Source organism: Oratosquilla oratoria, chromosome 11 (assembly GCF_046742065.1).
Source record: "Oratosquilla oratoria isolate Oo_2021 chromosome 11, ASM4674206v1, whole genome shotgun sequence".
NCBI classification, from domain to species: domain Eukaryota; kingdom Metazoa; phylum Arthropoda; class Malacostraca; order Stomatopoda; family Squillidae; genus Oratosquilla; species Oratosquilla oratoria.
In genome coordinates this window covers 48,993,804-49,013,803 of record NC_134787.1, presented here as the reverse complement: position 1 = coordinate 49,013,803, position 20,000 = coordinate 48,993,804, and the positions used below count along the sequence as shown (strand labels likewise).

General features: G+C 45.5%; 1 protein-coding gene across 17 annotated transcripts in view; it reads left to right on the top strand.

The window, feature by feature from the left end:
• Itpr (Inositol 1,4,5,-trisphosphate receptor) overlaps positions 1-20,000 on the top strand; it is a 441,449-nt gene that overhangs the window by 68,779 nt on the left and 352,670 nt on the right. For all 17 annotated transcript variants that reach the window (XR_012966877.1, XM_076192806.1, XM_076192819.1 and 14 more), the window contains exon 3: positions 10,080-10,150. Coding sequence is in view for 16 of the 17 variants with exons in the window: in XM_076192806.1 (XP_076048921.1) it covers positions 10,080-10,150 (71 nt within the window). In the remaining variant the exon portion in view is untranslated. The remainder of the gene's footprint in view (positions 1-10,079; positions 10,151-20,000) is intronic.

Genomic DNA, 20,000 nt, shown 5'->3' with positions numbered 1-20,000 from the left:
TAGACAACACCAACTAGCATATTATGTACTTTAATTAGACAAGTTCTAAAATTTAAGCAAATTGTATATTGTCACTTTCTCTGTATCGCTGGTAACTCAATCAACCGATTATTATTATTATTATTATTACGCACACACACACACACACACACACACACACACACACACACACGCACACACACATATACGCGAGTTTTTATTGAACAGCAATGCATAATATCTGATAAATTAAGCACCAGATTGTCGAGTTTCATTATAAATGGAAATTGGGAGATGGAGAAATTTCGTTTGGCGCATTCGACCATCTCAGTTCGGAATTGATCAGATTGTCTCCCGTTTCCTCTTCCCTCTCCACTTGGAATCTCGTTTGTCTTGCCACTTCTCTCTCATCCTCTTTCTCATCCTCTGTTCGTCCCACCATTTCTTAGTCCCTCTTTATTTTCATAATAATAATAATCATTCATAGCGTTGCTTTGTTTTTCATTTCTCTCGGTATTAACTCGATGCATTTCATCTTCTCCTCTACCTCTACTCCTGCCTCCCTTTCGTTCTCATTTCATCTCGCTCCCCTCGTCATTCTTTATTCTTCATCGTCTCGTTTACTATCCCTCTTTCCTCCTCCTCCTCCTCCTCCATTTTTTCTCTTGCTCCATTTCCTTCTCAATTTACTCTATTTGCATACCTCTTCTCGCGCTCCACTTCCTACAATCTCGTAATTGGTTGCTGTTCCTTCCTCCCCTCCTTTCTCCTCTCTCCTCCCCTCTCTCCTCTCTTCTCCCCTCTCTCCTCTCTTCTCCCCTCTCTCCTCTCTTCTCCCCTCTCTCCTCTCTTCTCCCCTCTCTCCTCCCTTTTCTCCTCTCTCCTCTCCTCCCTCCTCTACTCCCTTTTCTCCTCTTTCCTCTCTCCTCTCCTCCCTTTTCTCTCTCCTCTCCCCTCTCCTCCTCTCCTCTCTCCTCCCTTCTCTCCGCTTCTCAACTCTCCCCTCTCCTCCCTTCTCTCCGCCTCTCAACTCTCCCCTCTCCTCTCCCCTCTCCTCTCTCCTCCCTTCTCTCCGCCTCCCTACTTTCCTCTTCTCTCATCTCTCCTCCTCTCCCCTCCCCTTCCTCTCTCCTCCCTTCTCAAACCTTTTCCTCGTCTCTCCTCCCTTCTTTCCACCTCTTTCCTCTCCTCTCTCCTCCTCTCCCCTCCCCTTCCTCTCTCGTACCTTCTCATACCCTTTCCTCGTCTCTCCTCATTTTTCCTCGTCTCTCCTCCCCTTCCTCCCCTCCTCCCCTCTTCTCCCCTTTCCTCGTCTCCTCCCCTCTGCTCGTCTCTCCCCCCTTTCCTCGTCTCTCCTCTCCTTTCCTCGTCTCTCCTCTCCTTTCCTCGTCTCTCCTCTCCTTTCCTCGTCTCTCCTCTCCTTTCCTCGTCTCTCCTCACCTTTCCTCCCATTCCTCCTTCCTCCTCTTCTCTCCACCCTCGCTCTCTATTTCATTCACCGCTATTTCGTGGGCACAAACCAGCGCTTCTATCCTAAGAGAATATATCGCCCCGAAGGGGTGGAGGCAGATGGTAAAGTAGATATTCAAGAAGGGTGGCAGAACGGAGATATAGAAGAAACTAAGATAGGGACCAACATTTTATTTATTTATCTAATTGCTCATTTGCGTATTTATTTACTTATTTATTTATTTGTCTATATCGAGGAAAGCTTCTGGTTGGTTTCTTAACTTCCTTCATCATGGTGGCGTTTGTTCTGACTAAGGCTGCCTTTATACCAATCGAATCGATTCAATTCACGAAGAATCAACACGATTCATGAATCGTCTTGATTCGTCACTCTAAATTCAATGTAGCCGTTTACATCAGGCGAATCAATCGACTCGATTCGCCTGGTGTAATAAATGGTTACATTGAAACTGGTGTGGCGAATTAACACGATTCATGAATCGTGTTGATTCTTCGTGAATTGAATCGATTCGATTCGATTGGTGTAAACGCAGCCTGAGGGCGGATGACTATTTGCACTCGAGGTGGGTACGGGGGGGGAAACTTGGGGGGGGAGGGTGGCAGGAGAGAGCAACAACATCTTCCTGCAGGAGGGGACCTCGATCGAGTAAGACCTGACGGAGCCCACACCCTCGGGAGTTCGAAGAAGGTAATTGTGTCGAAGGGCTTGGGAAAGCCTCGACTTCGGTATTTGTGATTCAATTCGTCTTACCGAAGGAAGATTTTTTTTTTTTTTTTTTGGGGGGGGGGCAGGTGTATGAATACAATTACGTTGTCTTGTAACAAAGAATATTAGCATTTTTGGTGTGATATTTAATGGAGAAGCTGTACACGTATGAGAGGGATTTTAGTGGGAGACTTCTTTTCTTTGAGCCGAGCAGTGTAAACACCGAGCCACCATAGATTCTGGGGCCGAATTTATAAAAGATCCTAACCATTAAGTCCAGACATAAATCTTCAAAATGGAGATTTTACCTAAATTAGCTGTCCATAATGTCGAGGTTATGTCTAGACATAAGCATTTAGGTCGCCGACATAGGTATTTAGGTAAAATATTCGCCATTAGAGTTAGGATCTTCCATAAATTCGGCCCCTGGTTCACAAACTTTAGTTCTGTCTTTTCTTCCTACAACCAATTCAACCATCCAGACTCCCCTTCGTGGCAAAACACACTGTAACTGTTTACCAAGTTATTTAGAAATTTACAAATATACTGATAAATGTGTAGTTATATATTACACCGTCCATCTACAACAGATTCTCTCTCTCTCTCTCTCTCTCTCTCTCAGGCATAAGAAAATACATCTGATATTTTTTATTGCTAGTAGGCTGTGTATTCCACCCCCCGTGGTAGCTTCAAATTCCCCCTAGTTTGGGAAATGCTGCTTTAGTCTCTGGTGAAGGTGACCGGCTGTCCGGGAGGCAGGGCACCGGCTCCGGTACCGGATGCGGCGCTGTTGCAAATTGCCTCTACACACACACGCGCCCCTTCTCATTCTTTATCCCTTGCCCTTCTTCCGTCACCCTTCACCCATCTCTAACCCATCGCCCTTCTCTCATCCTGTACCCCTCACCCTTACTCATTATATATATATATATATATATATATATATATATATTTTTTTTTTTTTTTTCTCTCTTCTTATCGTCATCCATCACCCACTTACCCTTCACTCAAACCTCTGTTCTTAATTTTCCTGCCATCACACTTTGCTCATCACCCTTCCTTCCTCCCCCTTGCCCTCTGGGTCCCTCTCGGGGGTGGGGGGGAGCACCTGTGTGGTGGCATTGTTCTGTCACTCGGATGTCACGCCAGGGACAGTCGGGGTCAGGTTGCAGGGGGGGTGGGGGGCCGACGGGTGAAGAAGAAGAAACATCAGCGCCCTTGACCTGCGGCGTCCACCCGTCGCCCTTGTAGACTCTTCTCGCCCCTGCAGACTCTTCTCGCCCTCCTCCCTCTCCACCCCTCTCCTCCCCTCCCCCCACCCCACACCACCCGCATCGTCCCCGTATTGTCTCCTTAGTCCCCGTTGTTCTCATCCCTACGGGTCTTGACTATGGATGATTAGAGGAGGAAATGTGGAACACGGAGAGGTTCATCGGAATGGGTTTAAGAATGTTGGTAACCAGGATTAAGGTGCGCATCGTTAGGGGAGCAGACCCCTTGTAGATGAAACAAGTCACCAGGCAATAACCAAAAAATATATTACATTTCTTCCATTAAACAAAAAAAAAAAAAAAAAATCGAATTTTAGTTTGCACTGGGTACCACTTCCCCGTTCTCCCAGCTTAGAAACGACTACGAATAGAATCGCGAAAGGATAGCTAGACAAAGGTAACGCTGTACATGTAAGCGTTCTGGCGTGTCAACACGTGACGCCAACATTTGACAAGCACAAAATGAGCTGACTGCAGTAATGCCGCTCTCCTCCCTTCCTTTCCCTTCCCTTCCCTTCCCTTCCCTTCCCTTCCGTTCCCTTCCCTTCCCTTCTTTTTCCTTCCCTTCCTTTTTCTTCCCTTCCTTTTCCTTCGCTTCCCTGCCTTTCCCTTACCTTTCCTTCCTTTTCCTTCCCCTCTCCTTCCCCTCTCCTTCCCTTTTCCTTCACTTCTCCTTCCCCTCACCTTCCATCCTTCCTTCCCCTCTCCTTCCCCTCTCCTTCCCTTCCCTTCCCCTTCCTTTCCCTTCCCTTTCCTTCCCCTTTCCTTCCCTTTCCTTCCCCTTCCCTTCCCTTTCCTTTCCATTCCCTTTCCTTCCCTTCCCTTCCCCTTTCCTTCCCCTTCCCCTTTCCTTCCCCTTTCCTTCACCTTTCCTTCCCATTCCCTTCCCTTTCCTTCCCTTCCCTTTCTTTCCTTTCCCTTCCTTTCGTCTAGTTGGTCACATGGAGACGCCATTCATCCCAGTGTGATAATTTTTCTTAAAATGTCATTCCCCAATTCATTTTAAGATTCCTTGTTTTCTGTTTTTATCAGCGTTGCTATGCGTTCTCACATCCTCTTCCTCCTCCTCCTCCTCCTCCTCCTCCTTCTCCTTCGCTCCCTCCTCTTCCTCCTTACCGTGGCTCTTCTTATCTCTTGCCTGTTGTCTGTTCTGCGTCACAATTTCCTCTTCACTCTCCCAACTCCCATGCGGCTCCAAGATATTTCTCCTCCATCTCTGTTATAAAGTCACTGTTTATCAGTTTTCCTGGTGGTTTTTTTTTTTTTTCCAAATTTCATATCTTGTCTTTTCGCTTTTCCTCTAAACGGGAATCCCCTCGGCTGCATCCTCTTCCTATCTCTCTCGTCCCAGTTATTTCCTCCTTCGATTTTTTTTTATAGGAAAATTGCGTGTTTCACCACGGTCTAGGATCACGTGCTGGACATACGATGGGCAACCGTTACCCAGCCGAATGAGAGCCCTAAACCTCATATATGGCCCAATGAATGGATAGTGTTGTGACCTGTATACACACACACACACAACTCCTTGCCCATCAGTGTGTGTGTGTGTGTGAATGAGAGAGAGAGAGAGAGAGAGAGAGAGAGAGAGAGAGAGAGAGAGAGACCATAGTCTTGGATCACGTACCCACGATGGTTAGAGTGCCGGCTCACAATGCAGCGATATCATTTTCAACCCTGGGCAGGACTCGAACTCGGATCGCTAAATTAGCGTTCGAGAACTGTACCACTGCGCCATCGATCCGGTGTGTGTGCGTGCGCACGCTCGCGCTCGCATGTATGGGTGTGTGTACGTGCATGTGCGCGCATATGTTAGCTACAAGTTTAACATTCATAGTTCGTTGTACACACACACACACACACACACACACACACACACACACACACACACACACACACACACACACACACACACACACACACACACACACACACACACCACACACACACCACACACACACACACACACACACACACACACACACACACACACACACACACACACACACACACACACACACACACACACACACACACACACACACACACACACACACACACACACGCACCCGTCCGCAGCAAACAAAGCATACGAAGGAGACGACGATGGGGATGACACAAAGCACCTTAGCGAATGTGCAACCTTGCATGAATCGCCTTCCCCTTCCTCCCTCCTCCTCTCTCCTCCCTCCTCCTCTCTCCTCCCTCCTCCTTCCTCCTTCCTCCCTCTTCCCTCCTTCCTCCCTCTTCCCTCCTTCCTCCTCCTCCCTCCCCCTTCCTCCTCCGTGAATGAGTGCCCGTGACTCCTTGTCTGGTCGATCTAGCTTGTCCTGTCACGACGGCGTTGCTTCGCGTCTGTCTGAGGGTGGTAGTCGTTAGGATGACGGTTGACGGGGGGTGGGGGTGAGGAGGAACTGCATTACCCCCACCCCCCATACCCCGTACATGCATTATTGTTTTTGATTAGTTAACGCCGCACGGTAGCTGTTGCATTGAAACTCGACTCCCCGGGGAAGTTGTTAAAAGAGAGTAAGTGAACCCTGATTTGTGTGTCGTTTTGTACCGGACACTTAACGAGGTGATGCTCCGCAGATTAGGGGATCTCTCGTTGGAAGGGGGTTCTCGCGGGAGCCGGGGATGGCGTCGAGGTTGGATAATGGTTTTTGGATAAAAGGTGGTGTGTGTGTGTGTGTGTGTGTGTGTGTGTGTGTGTGTGTGTGTGTGTGTGTGTGTGTGTGTGTGTGTGTGCTAATTCGTTCGATGAAACATAACCCATCCTTTTGCTACCTTTCCCTCACCACCCTCCGTATCTCTTTCTCACTGTCTGTCTCTGCCTCTCTCTTTCTCACTGTATCTCACTGTTTCTCTCTTACTCTCCTTCTCTCTCCCCCTCTCCCCCGTCACTCTCTCTCACTCCCTCCCTCTCTCTTTCTCCCCCTTCTCTCTTTCCCTCTTTCCCTCTCTCTCTTTCCCTCTCTCTCCCTCTCTCTCTTTCTCTCCTCTCCTCTCTATCTCTCTCTCTCCCTCTCCTCTCTATCTCTCTCTCTCCCTCTCCCCCTCCCTCTCCCCCTCCCCTTGTCTGTCTCTGCACTCTCTCTCCTTGCCCGTCTCTTTTCTCCCTGCACTCTCTCTGACTGCTCTCCCCCTTGCAATATGACGCTGCTCCCAATATCTGCTGTGACGACCATCCATTGCCTACGGCTGCTTTAATGTCCCCATGAGCCCTTCCTTTCCCTTCCATCCTCCCCTCCCCCCCTCTCTCTCTCTCTCTCTCTCTCCTTCCATTCGTTCTTTCTCAAGCTTGGCTTCCCCCAACATCCTTGTTTTCACGTAGATATTTCTGTTATTATTCCCAAAGGCCTTTTTCCTCTCTTTTCCTTTATGCTCTCCACGTCTTTTTCTTCACCGCATCAGTTTTTTTCCTCTCCTGTCCGTTCTTGTCCTCCCTGCGTCAAACAATTTGTCTTCCCCAGTCAGTTTGTCTTCCCGGTGTCCGTTTGCTTCGCGCCCGTATGTTCTCTCTGTGTCCTATATTTTCTCTCCCCGTCCTATATTTTCTCTCCCCGCTTTTATCTCCCTATCGTGTTCCTTTCCTGACCACGTCCTCTTGTCATCCCCATGTCCTCCTTTCCTCCCCACATCATTTTCTTTCTCTACAACACACCTCCCCATAACCTCCCCTCTTCATTTTGTCGCCCTACTCTCTCCTCTCCATCCATCCCCCACTCTCTCTCCCTCCCTCCCTCCCTCTCTCCCTCTCCCTCTCTCCACCTCTCTAACCCTCTCCCTCTCCCTCTTCCTCTCTCCCTCTCTATCTCTCTCATATGTCATCAACCGTCTCCTCACGTCCATCATGGCTCTCATCTTTGCCCTTGATTGAAAATGTGTACACGTGCGCGCGTTTTGCGTAGTGCGTTATGCGCTGTGGGTGTGTGCGCGTTTGTGTGGGGAATGCATTTAAGTTTATATACGAGTGCGCGTGTGTATGCAAGGCTGTGTGTGTGATTCTCCATGGTCTTAAATCACGCATTGGACTCGTGATCGACATGTTATTCTTTCAGATGAGAGCCGAGATCTCTTTTGTGTGTGTGTGTGTGTGTGTGTGTGTGTGTGTGTGTGTGTGTGTGTGTGCATGCATGCGCGCGTGCACTCGTATTAATGCAATTTTCATGCCCATGTGCGTAAAAGCATACCTACAATTTGTGTGCGTATGTGTGTACGTGTACCTGCGTGCTTGTGGACGTGTATGCAAATCACAGTGGTCGTGAGCGCGGCTTGAACTCGGTACCATAGTGTGGGAAAACGAGACACTATCCACTACACCAGAAACCCGTATCTGTGTGTGTACGTGCGCGCGGGCGCGTGTACGCGTGCGTGTAAATGCAGCGGATTCACTCTTATTGATTGTTTGCAGGAGTTGTGGATCATTGTGTGCTCTTAATTGTTTAGCCGGGTCGGTCGGACGAGTCCCGCCGGCTGCCCTTAATGAGGAGTTGGGGTCACGCAGCCCCCGTCGTCTAAATTTAGGGGGATTGTTGATGGGAATCGAACGGCCATATGCCCCCCTCCCCCCTACTCTCCCCCCGGCGCCTGTTAAGGGTGCCCGGTGCTTGTGCATGGGATCACACAGGTGGTGGTGGGAGGCGTTGAGGAGCACAGGTGGTAGGAGACGTTGAGGGACACAGGTGGTGGGAAGTGTTGATGGGCACAGGTGGTGGGAGACGTTGAGGGGCACAAGTGGTGGGAAGCGTTGAGGGTCACAGGTGGTGGGAGGCGTTGAGGGGCACAGGTGATGGGAGGCATTGGGTGGCACAGCTGGTAAGCGTTAAGGGGCACAAGTGATGGGATGCGTTGAGGGGCACACGTGGTGGAAGGCGTTGAGGGCCACAGGTGGTGGGAGGCGTTGAGGGCCACAGGTGGTGGGAGGCGTTGAGGGGCACAGTTGGTGGGAGGCGTTTGGGGGCACAGGTTATGGGAGGCGTTGAGGAGCACAGGTGGTGGGAGGCGTTGAGGGGCACAAGTGGTGGTAAACGTTAAGGGGCACAGATGGTGGGAGGCGTGGAGAGGCACAGGTGGTGGAAGGCGTTGATGGGCACAGGTGGTGGTAAACTTTAAAGGACACAGGTGGTGGAAGGCGTGGAGAGGAACACGTGGTAGGCGTTGAGGGACACAGGTGGTGGGAGGCGTGGAGAGGCACAAGTGGTGGAAGACGTTGAAGGGCACAGGTGGTGGGAGGCATTGGGTGGCACAGGTGGTGGGAGATGTTGGGTGGTACAGGTAATGGGAGAGGTGGATGGGCACAGGTGGTGGGAGGCGTTAAGGGGCACAGGTGGTGAGGAAGGGGTTGGATGAGACAGGTGGTTGGAAGCTTTAGGTACAACAGATGTTGTATGTACTGGGTGTCACAGATGGTGGGAAGCGGGGGTTGTGATGAAAAATATATTTTATATGTTTATATATTTGTTTGTTACCATTCGGCGACTTTAGGGTCCATATAAGACGTCACTGTTCTGCAGGAAAGTGGTGTGACGTCATAAGCCATGACCATTTTTACTTAAAGAATAAAGATAAATATTATTGTCATTTTCGTCCTGATCACGAAGGAGGAGGCTGACATTGACAGAGAACACGAATAAAGAGTTTGATTCCGATCATTACAACATTTGGCTGCAAGGAACACTTTCGACCCTGAGTTAATTTGATCTCTAATGTATATATCGCATGCACAGCCTGAGGACAAGATAAAATGATGGTAAAATGCAGGAATAGATTTGAATACATTAAAATAAAATGCAATGGAATAAAATAGATAATCATTATAAGATAATAATAATAAAATAGTAATAAAACAAACTAACAAAATCGTTCTGTATTGATTTTTCATTGAGATCGTATTGCGGTCGACATTCTCGCAACGTTGCATGTCGACGACGCTTGGATGCAGCTGAGTCGTCAGTTCCTTTCACAGCGAATATTTTTTTCATTTTGTTTTATTTGTTTATCTATTCATTTATTTTCTTTTTGTTTATTACGACAGTGGTCTGCTCAGCAATTGGAATTTGATATTTTAGAATTATGACGGTTGTCGTCTATATTCTTTTTGAATTTGGTCGACAATATTCTTCAGTCAACCGTCTTCGTAGGGTTGAAGAATTTACTCGCTGGTGGAGGTGGCTGTCTTGTTGTATATTTCTTTTGTCTTTGATTTTATTACGTAAAAGGTCTTGACCATGGATCGTAGGAGTCGAAAGTTCACGTGGAGCATTGTGAGCCCCCAATGCACACGAACCAGCAAGGATTATTTACATTTGGCCTTGTTTGTTTGTTTTTCTTTGCAGCACTAGTATCACCCGAGGATTGAATATTCGAAAAATGGAGGAACCATTTGTTTTTACAGGAGAATGTTCGTTTTAAAAACTTTTCTGCACAATTTTTTTTTTTTCGAAACAAGTCAGAACTGGGTCGTTGGAAATTTTAAACTAATTTTGCAGTCTTGATCCTACCCGAGTGCTTTTATATTATTTTATGTTTTCATCTTATTTGACCGTTTTTATATTGCCATTTTTAGTTTCATTATTTTGTATAGATTCGTCTCGCCTTTTGTACAGTAGGACCTAGCCAATATTAACAGCGTTTTGTATCTTTGTTTACAGATTGGTGGACGACAGATGTGTGGTTCGGCCGAATAAGGGTGACCTGACTAACCCGCCCACCAAGTTCCGTGGTGAGTATTTAACCCCCCCCCCCCCCCGTTCGTCCTGTCAAGGCGGACCTGAGCTCTCTCTTGTCCCCTCAGTGGTGGAGGGGTAAAGCGCCCCTCGCCCTTAGGATTTAAATCTTGGGAATTGCCTCCTCTCCTCCCCCGCCGTATCCTCCTACTCGTAGCAGTAGTGTTAGTTCATCTTGTATCGCCTAGTTACCCTGTTTTCTTAACTTTAGCCTAGTAAACACAAACAGCCTAGTTAGGGCAAATATGCCTGTTGTTTTTTGTTCTTCCTTTGTGTTCCTTTGTGTTCCTTCTCTTCTCTTTCCTCTTCCCTCTCCTCCTCCCTCTCCTCCTCCCTCTCTCATCCTTCTCCCTCTCCTCGTCCTTCTCCTTCTCCTCGTCCTCCTCCCCTCTACTTATCGTCTTCCTCTCTTTCCTCATTCACCTTTCTCCTCCCTATCCTCCTCTCTCTACTCCTCCCCCATCCCTCCCCTCCTTTTTCCCCTGCTCCTCTCTCTCTCCCCCTCCTCCCCTTCTCTCTCCCTCCTGCTACCCTTCCCCTTCCCCTTCCCTCTTTCTCCCCCTCCCTTTCTTCCTCCTTTCCCCTTCTTCCCTTTTCCCCCATCTCCACTCAGTTATCCTCTTCCTCCCTTCCCCCTCACACAGAAACACACACGAGCGCACGGAGAGTGAGGGAGGGAGGGAGGGATGCCGGTCATATCCACACCTGTTTACCGAATGCATTTAATTGTCCAAGATTGGGATTTAACTCGGGATATCCCGTCCAGCTCCACCCCATCCCTCCCTCTCTCCCTCCCTCCCTCCCTCCCTCCCTCCCTTTCTCCTTCCCTCCCTTTCTCCTTCCCTCCCTCCCTCTCTCCTTCCCTCCTTCCCTCCTTCCCTCCCTCCCTCCCTGTATTCCTCCCTCCCTCCTTCCCCTCTTCTTCTGTTCTTCCATTCCTCCTTTCTTTTACTATTCCTCTTTTTTCTTCCTTCTCCTTACCATCCTCCACTTTTCCACACTCCCTCTTTCCTCCCACCTCCCCTCCCTCCATCCTCGTTTTCCCACTCTCCGCCTCTCCCGTCCTCTGCCCTCCTATTTCCTCCTTCACTCTCTTTTACCTCCCTCACTCCCTTTCATCTCCCTCACTCCCTTTCACCTCCCTCCCACCCTTTCACCTCCCTCTCCACCTCACCTCTCTTTCCACCTCCCTCTCTCCCCACCTCCCTCTCTCCCCACCTCCCTCTCCACCTTCCTCCCTCTCCACCTTCCTCCCTATTCTTGCCTCCCTCATCCCTCCTTTTTCCTCTCTCCGTTTCCATCCTTCCTTCCCTCCCTCCCATTCGATATGTCTATACTGATGAGTGGATGAATGGATAGATGTGGACACACAAACCAACATGCAGACATACATGCGTTGTTATCTCGGCTTTATTACTCCCGAGTCAGTGACAGGTGGGCGAGTTCCTACCGAAGACCTTGTTCCTCCGGGTGGAGCCAGAGTTGGCGTCGAAATTAGCGAGTACTGTAATATACATATATATATATATATATATATATATATATATATATATATATATATATATATATATATAATATATGACACTCCTCGCAACCCCATCGCTCAATCAGCCGTTGCCCCAGGTCTCTCTTGCAGGAGACCCACAGCCCCCAGGTAACCGGTAACAGCCACACAAGTCTCTCAAAGGGTTATCACGCAGGGCTTCCATGGGCTTCACCAGCGGCTACAGTTGAGGGTTTGTCTATGTTAAAACTACTTCGGTTACATTTTATTTATCACATCTCCAAATATAAAATTATCTTTCCGATATATGTAACAAACCTGAATGATAAACTAAGAAATTGTAAATATGTACAAATGTTAGACATATTGAAAAGTTCTTAGAAAAGTCTAGATTTCTGTAAGCGAATTAATATTCTAGTTTTTCAAATGGAGGTTGGAGGTAAGATGTCAGAGGAAAAATATCCCGGTGCGATAGCCCCTTTAGCCAGAGCAAAGCCCGTCAAGTGAGTCTCCATCTCGAAAGGGGTGACTTTTTTTTTCTATTTTGACGCCCTCTAGTGAGGGAAGGATTGCTGATTCGCACTGGGATTGTGGACTCGAAAGACGAAGGCTAGTTTCATAAATCTCTCTCTAAAAATATTGGTCTTGCTTTACCACACGTTTTTATGAACGCCTTTCGTGACAGTCTGAAGTCTTGAAATCGTTGGGCCGCGTTTGAGGTTCGTAAAACCATGTTGTTCAGATCCACGGATGTAGAGGTGGCAAAATTGGGTGTTGGAGATTGCGCTGCGAGGTAAATTTGATGCTTAAATTGCGGGAAAAATTGCTTCAATTTCGCACGTGTGTGTACTTACCTAGTTGTATTATACGGGAAGGGGACATATGCTCGTAGTGACCCGTCATTGTATATCTCAGCATATAGTTTGTGCTGAAATTCTTGTATGGTTTTTGCACACATTATTGTTTCATCCAATTTGATCCAGACATCCAACACTCCGTGTGTGTGTGTGTGTGTGTGTGTGTGTGTGTGTGTGTGTGTATTCATGGGTGGCGTCTGTTACTTGAGTTGTACTCGTGGGGCACTGTAATTCACCATGGTTTTGGATCACGTGCTGGACACGTGAATGACAAGTTACTTTCCAGGGTGAGCGCTCGGCGCTCATATATGGCTCGATCTACGGGTAATGTGACCTTGCGCGCGCGCGCACACACACACACACACACACACACACACACACACACACACACACACACACACACACACACACAGAGTATGTAGTTGAAGGTCTACATATTGTATAGTACATAGTATGAGGAATCTTTTCCAAGGGAGCCAACGTGCTGGTGAATGAGGAGAGTATATTGCGCCGCGTAATTACCTTGTGAATATGTAGATGAGGATGGGACGTGTTATGTGCGCTTGTCGTTTGATTGTGTCAGCTGGGAAGGCGCGTGACTTGGCTGGAGGTGCGTGTCTCTCGCTTACGTGCCTAGACGGTAAATTGATCGTGGTTTAGATGAGCTGTGCGTTGTGCTTGCTGTGGGATGGGCAGGAGACGTGCGTGCTTGTGTGTGTGCGTGCGTGCTTTCAAGATTCGAGTTTATATCCCTGTCTTCCTGGATGCGGTTGTTTTTTGGTTGAGTGGGCGGCGGCACACTAGGCTAGCATGCTACTTGCTTTCGCTACTTCATTTTGAGTAGAAACGACTTCTATTATAGTGTTCTGTATTTTCGTAAGGACATCTCGACAATGTGTCTAACATTCGTATAGGTTAAACTTCCCTTAGTTCGTCATTCAGCTTCGTAAACGAATTAGCAAAAGCAAGTAGCATGCTAGCGAGAAATACCCAGTGTGCCGCCACCTTTATGTGTGTGGGAGTGTGGAAGGAAGTCAAGGGTTGTGTGTACAAGAGCAAACACAAGTATCAGTGAAGTGGAGCCTCGGGTAGTCGTAAATGATGAGCCCAGCTCGTGTGGTGATCCGGGAAGGTTGGTAATTATGCATCCCAGCCTCCTGCCTGGGAGGTAGTGCAAACAAGGAAATGTCGATAGCAGGTGTTACGTGAAGGTATGTTTAGTGCAGGGCTACCAACATTTCTTTTTTATCTTTTCCAGTATATATATAATCTTGAATGTGATTTATACTACTATTGCCTTTACTACTGCTGTCATTCGTGTTTGGGTACGGGTAATGTACAGTTGACAATATTTCCACGTGATCCATCACCCCTTGCAGTATGCCTGATGCAACATTTTATATACGTGTCTTAATATAGAATGAACAGCTCACACTGATTACCAGTAGCCCTTGCATACACCGTTCCACGAAGACACGAAAGCGCTGATGCCAAGTCTCGTGACCCGGTGGACCACGCGGAAATCTTGCCAACTGTACTTGATTGGGTTTGTTCACGTTTATGGTCACTTTGGTTAATTGATTGTGGTTTGGGAGGTGTGAAACCAGTATAAAGCAAATATTATTAGACCCAAAAGCCGTTGACTCAGATTGATTAATTGAATGATAGATTATTTAACTTTATTGGTATATATTATTTCGTGGTTATTTCTTTCTTTTTATTTACGTGTTTTCTATACTTATTTTTATCAACTTATTTACACATTTGTATGTATTATACAATGATGTTGCTTGATCGTGATTCAGGATGTTTCAAGTCCCACTCAGAAAAGTGGGAGTTGGTTTATGAGAGGGACACCTAGTGCGAGCGGAGAGGGACGTGTAGAGTTCCACGTCGAGGACATGTGGGACTTGGTGATTGACAGCAACGTCTTTCGCGAGTGGGACTCGAACTCAAGTACTCTTAAACGCGGATGAGGTCTTTGGGTGTGCGTGCGTGTGCGCGTGTGTGTGCGCGCATAGATATTCACCTGAAGAAAGAAAATATAGTTTAACAAGATTAATAACAATAATATAATAGTATTAATTATGATAATAGTAATAATTATAATGATGATAATGATAACGGTAATGTAATTGTTAGAATAATGGTAATTTTAGTAATTGTAAAATTTAATACAGAAAAAGCCCAGTAAAGTTTTGTATCGTCTCTAATTTTAATTGAAATGGAATTTAATTTGTTATGAAACCTTTTAATGATATTAATAAAAGTCCCAATTTTCAATGGATATGTGGTCAACCACCTTGATGTGCACAAGAAACTATAAAGATGTTCAGAGTTCATTGCTGTTACTCCACTAAGGTGATTTTGTCATCACACACACACTAAAGGGACGGAATGTCTGTGTGCATGCGTGCGTAAGCGTGTTGTAGGCTTTATGGTTACGTGTCTCGGCATTCTTGCATACATACACGCATGGAGTCTGCATTTTTTTTTTCTTCAATTTGTGCACATCTGAAGTCTTGTGCTGGGCTGGGCGTATTACAAAAAACGCACTTAAAAGCGTATGAAGTGTATAAAATAGTGTGTAACGACTACATATATTAACAACGATAAGGACCGCATATGAAAGACCGTATATAAAAACCTTACACAAGATGGGGTATAAAAACTGCATATAAATTCCGTATGTAAAATAGACCGGACATGAAAACCCAAGAAACTGAAAACTTAAAAAAAATATATATATATATGAAAAGTTCATTTTGGAGCTTGATCGCGCCTGGCAACGGAAACTGATCTGGTTTGTTTATTATTTTACTTTTTGCAAAAAAAAAAATTCTGAGTGAATTGATCGGAGATGTATCAGGATTATCAATTAGGAATTATGAAAACAAACATTTAATTGCATGTCCCAAACATTTCTTTTGGTTATTTTATTTTCTTATTTCAGTGTTTCTTGTTTACATATTTTTATTTTTTGTTAGTTTATTTATTTTTCATTTAATATTTTTAGTAATGTTTATATTAAGTAATCAATTAATGTAGTTATTAAAGTATTTCATTAATTCTGTACACCACGTTATTTGATTTTGATTTATTTTTCTTTAGTAATGTTTATATTAATCAATTAATGTAGTTATTAAAGAATTTGATTAATTCTATACCCCCACGTCCCTTTGTAGTACTTTGGTCTCCTGCCTGTGCAAGAGGAGATGCGGTTTTCCTCGGTCATTGACTGCCACTCGTGTTGAAAGGAGGTCACTTGACGTCATTCAAGCGAAAATTTGCGTTTGACAAATTTGACACAACATATTCGAATTGCTGACTTGTGTGCGAGGTTTCGCGCACGAAAGATGGCGAGGTTGGAGATTTTATTCAATTAGGGGGTAATTCACGGTTCATGCAATGTACGTGCATATATATATATATATATATATATATATATATATATATATAATATGCAGAATACCACAGTGAAAGGAAAAACATGGAGTCTAGGCGCTTTCGTGATATTTTTATATCAAAGAGTACAACAGAATTTTATATATATATATATATATATATAGATATATATATAAATATATATATATATATATATAAGATGAAGGTGGAAAAAGAAGTCATCGGGTCTAGTTCCGAGTTCCTGAGTTTATTCCTGACCGGTTTCGCTCTATGCTTCTGAAGAAGCATAGAGCGAAACCGGGTCAGGTGAATAAACTCAGGAACTCGCAACTACCCCCGTGACTTTTTTCCACCTTCATCAACTTGTCACAATGTACCAAACATATATATGTATATATATATGTATATATATGTATGATATATATGTATATATATATATATATATATATATGTATAATATATGTATATATATACGGTATATTATATATATATATATACTGTATATATATATATATAATTGTGTGTGTATGTATATATGTATATATATATGTGTGTGTGTATATATATGTATGTATATGTGATATATATATATATATATATATGCAGAATACAAGACTGAAAGGAAAAACATGGAGTCAGAGCGCTTTCGTGATATTTTCATATCAAAGAGTACAACAGAATGAGGAGGTGCAAAGTACAATATATATATACGAATCAAATAGGACACTTAGATAGGGTGATCGCTTGGGACGTTTATATGTATATATTATATACTATATATATATATATATATATATTATATATATAAGGACTGGAGTAGTGCTGTTATAGTTCCTCTTTACAAGGGGAAAAGGGGACCCAAGTGTGTGAATGTAGTAATTTCAGAGGGATTAGCCTGTTGAATGTAGTAGGGAAGGCTTATGGGCGAGAATCTTAATTGAGAGGATTAGGGAGAGGAACAGAAGGAGTAATTGGTCAGGAACAGGTGTGGATTTAGGACACAACAAGGTAGAGGGTTGTAGTAGAGCTCAGATCTTTGTGTTGGTAAGACAGATATGTGAGAAAGCTATAGGAAAGGGGAAGGATGTTTTTTGGGCTTTTATGGATCTGGGGAAATAGGCTTATGAGTAGGGTAGACAGAAAGGCACTGTGGGAGGTTTTATGCAGATTTATGGGATAGGAGGAAAGCTTTTGGGAGCTGTCAAGAGTTTTTATGAGAATGTGAGTAGTAGAGCATGTGTTTAGGATTGGAAATGGAGAGAGTGAGTGGTTTGAAGTAAAGGTGGGACTTCGTCAAGGATGCGGTTATGTCGCCCTGGCTGTTCCAACTTATACATGGATGGGGTGTTGCGTGCGAGAAGGTGAATGCTAGGGTAGGGTAGTGAGTCAGGGATTGGAGATGGTTAAGAAAATAAAAAATAAATAAAATAAAATGGAGGAAAAGTGGAGGTGAGCCAGCTGTTGTTTTGCGGACGACACTGCGCTTGTGGCAGGGTACAGAGGAGGGATTGAGGGAAGCTGGTGGCAGAGTTTGGGAGAGTATGTGATAGAAGAAAGCTAAAGATAAATGTGGGTAAAAGTAAGGTGATGAGATGTACAAGGGGTGAAAGTGGCCAGTAGACACTGGAAGTGAACATTAAGGGAGAGAGCGACTGGAGGAAGTGGATAGTTTTTAGATACTTGGGTGCAAGTGTAGCAGGAAAAAGGTGGAGTGAAGGTGGGAGGTAGAATGTAGATTGAGAGAGAAGCGAGTAAATGCCTTGGTGGTTTAAAGAGTGTAATGAGAAAATAGACATTTGGGAATGGATGCGAAGAGGAGACTGTATGAAGGAGTGATTGTGCCAACAGCACTGTATGGGGCAGACAACCGCCCCCCCCCCCAACCCCCCCCCCCCCCCCCTCCCCCCCCCCCCCCCCCCCCCCCCCACCCCCCCCCCCCCCCCCCCCCCCCCCCCCCCCCCCCCCCCCCTCCCCCCCCCCCCCCCCCCCACCCCTGTGGAACATAAGACCACACGCGAAGAAAAAACTACAAGCCTGAGCCGCGCACTCTCCATGGAGTTTGAATGTGTTCCTCCATCTCTTCGAGATGATGGTGTACTGAGAAGTATGGTGGGGCCATCTCAGTTACTAGGCTAGAAGTAGGGTGAGAAATGAGGAGGTGAGGAGGAGAACAGGGGTGAAAAAGGATTTTGGGAGAGGGTTGATGAAAGAATATTGGGATGGTTTGGACACATGGAAAGAATGAGTGGAAGAAAGACTAGTAAAAGAGGTATGGAAGGCAGATGTGGAGGGAGTGAACATGAGGGGACGTCCTAGGATGAGGTGGATGGATGGGGTGAAGGGGGCTTTTGGGGAAGAGGGGAATGTCTGTTTGAGGAGGGAAGGGAGAGGACGGAAGACAGAGGTGAAGTGGAGAATGGTTAGTATATGGATGATGTTGTGACTGGCATAGAGGAGGAATAGGCGGGGGGGTGGGGGGGTGGGGGGTAGTATGGGTGAGTAAATTTTGACGCAGCCGAAGGGATTTCTCCCCGTCCTCTACCTTATAGATGCAAAGGGGGACGGCGAGAGGGGGGGACGCCGATTAAATGAAGCGGCCTTGCTGTGGATGTACTGTGTCTTGCGACACTGCTTTCTGACCCAGGGCGGTGGCAGGGTTCAGGGATGACCCGTCATCCAGGAGGTGCTCAGATGAGAGGAAGGGTGGGAGGGGTGTGGAGTGTATTTAGGGATGAAATGGGGTGGGAGTGTTTTTATGCCTTTCCCTTTTGTGGCTACCTCCCTTGGAAGGGGGAAAAAAGCCTTGGTATATGTATGTATGTTATATATATATATATATATATATATATATAATATATATATATATATATATATATAATATATGTATATATATATATATATATATATATTAGCCTCTTCGGCCCGAGGTGCCATATATAGTATCTTGATAATTGTTGCCTCTAGTTTTGTTAAGTAGTAACCCACAGCCCCACAGTGAGTGGCAACGGTCTTCGGGCTGTCCCGAAGGTCTTTCTGGGAAAACATTTCGCCCCGACTTCTGTGCTGGATTAATGTGGGACTGTTTCTTTCTCACTATTGCTTTGTTGTCAGCTCTCCTCACGTGAAAAGGAGTGAAAATAGAATAGAGGTAATTGAGTCTCAAAGCAGAATGTGTGTATGGGGAGGGGGATAATTTTTTCTTCATTTTTGTCCCCCCTCCCCTCACCCGAATAAAATCATCTGGGTTTAGCCAGAATGAAATGTGTAGTGTGTAACTGGGTTGAGTGGGCGAGTCTCTCTCTCTCTATCTCTCTTATCTCCTCTCTTCTCTCCTCTTCTCTCTCCTCTTCTCTCTCCTCTTCTCTCTCCTCTCTTCTCTCTCCTCTCCTCTCTCTCCTCTCTCTCCTCTCTTCTCTCTCCTCTCTCTCCTCTCTTCTCTCTCCTCTCTTCTCTCTCTCTCCCCTCTCTTCTCTCTCCTCTCTCTCTCTCTCTCTCTCTCTCTCTCTCTCTCTCTCTCTCTTTCTCTTTCTCCCGACGGGAGAACACGTTTTCAGTAATGGTGACCTTATAAACATATACTCTGGTTTAGATTTTCAAATGTTAGGGTCGTGTGATGCTGAGACTGCGTTGTGTGTGTTTCGGTGTATGGTGGGTCGTTACTCAAATGACGTGGGCGTGCGATCGAACACAAGGCTATCGGTGACGTCTGAACACACAAGGCTTAGGTGACGATCTCGGTAGTGGCTAAGCGCCTCCTGGCGTAAGCTCGTTACTTTATTTTTATTATTATTATTATTATTATTATTTTTTAGTTATGATCATTTTTATTATTATTATTATTAACATTGTTTTTAAGTTTACTTTATTTAATTTTTTTTTTTATGGGTTAACCCTTTGGCTAACATTGAAGTACTCTTAAGCCTCTCTATTCTGAAGTATCTCTCTGTGTTATTATATTATGTATATTTTATGTGTACTTAAAAGGAAAAGAAAATGGGCCAGAGAGTTTCCTCTCCCAGTTGATTAAGATCGCTTGGCAGCGTTCATAGGACAAACGGAAAGACATTTAGCTAAAGTGTG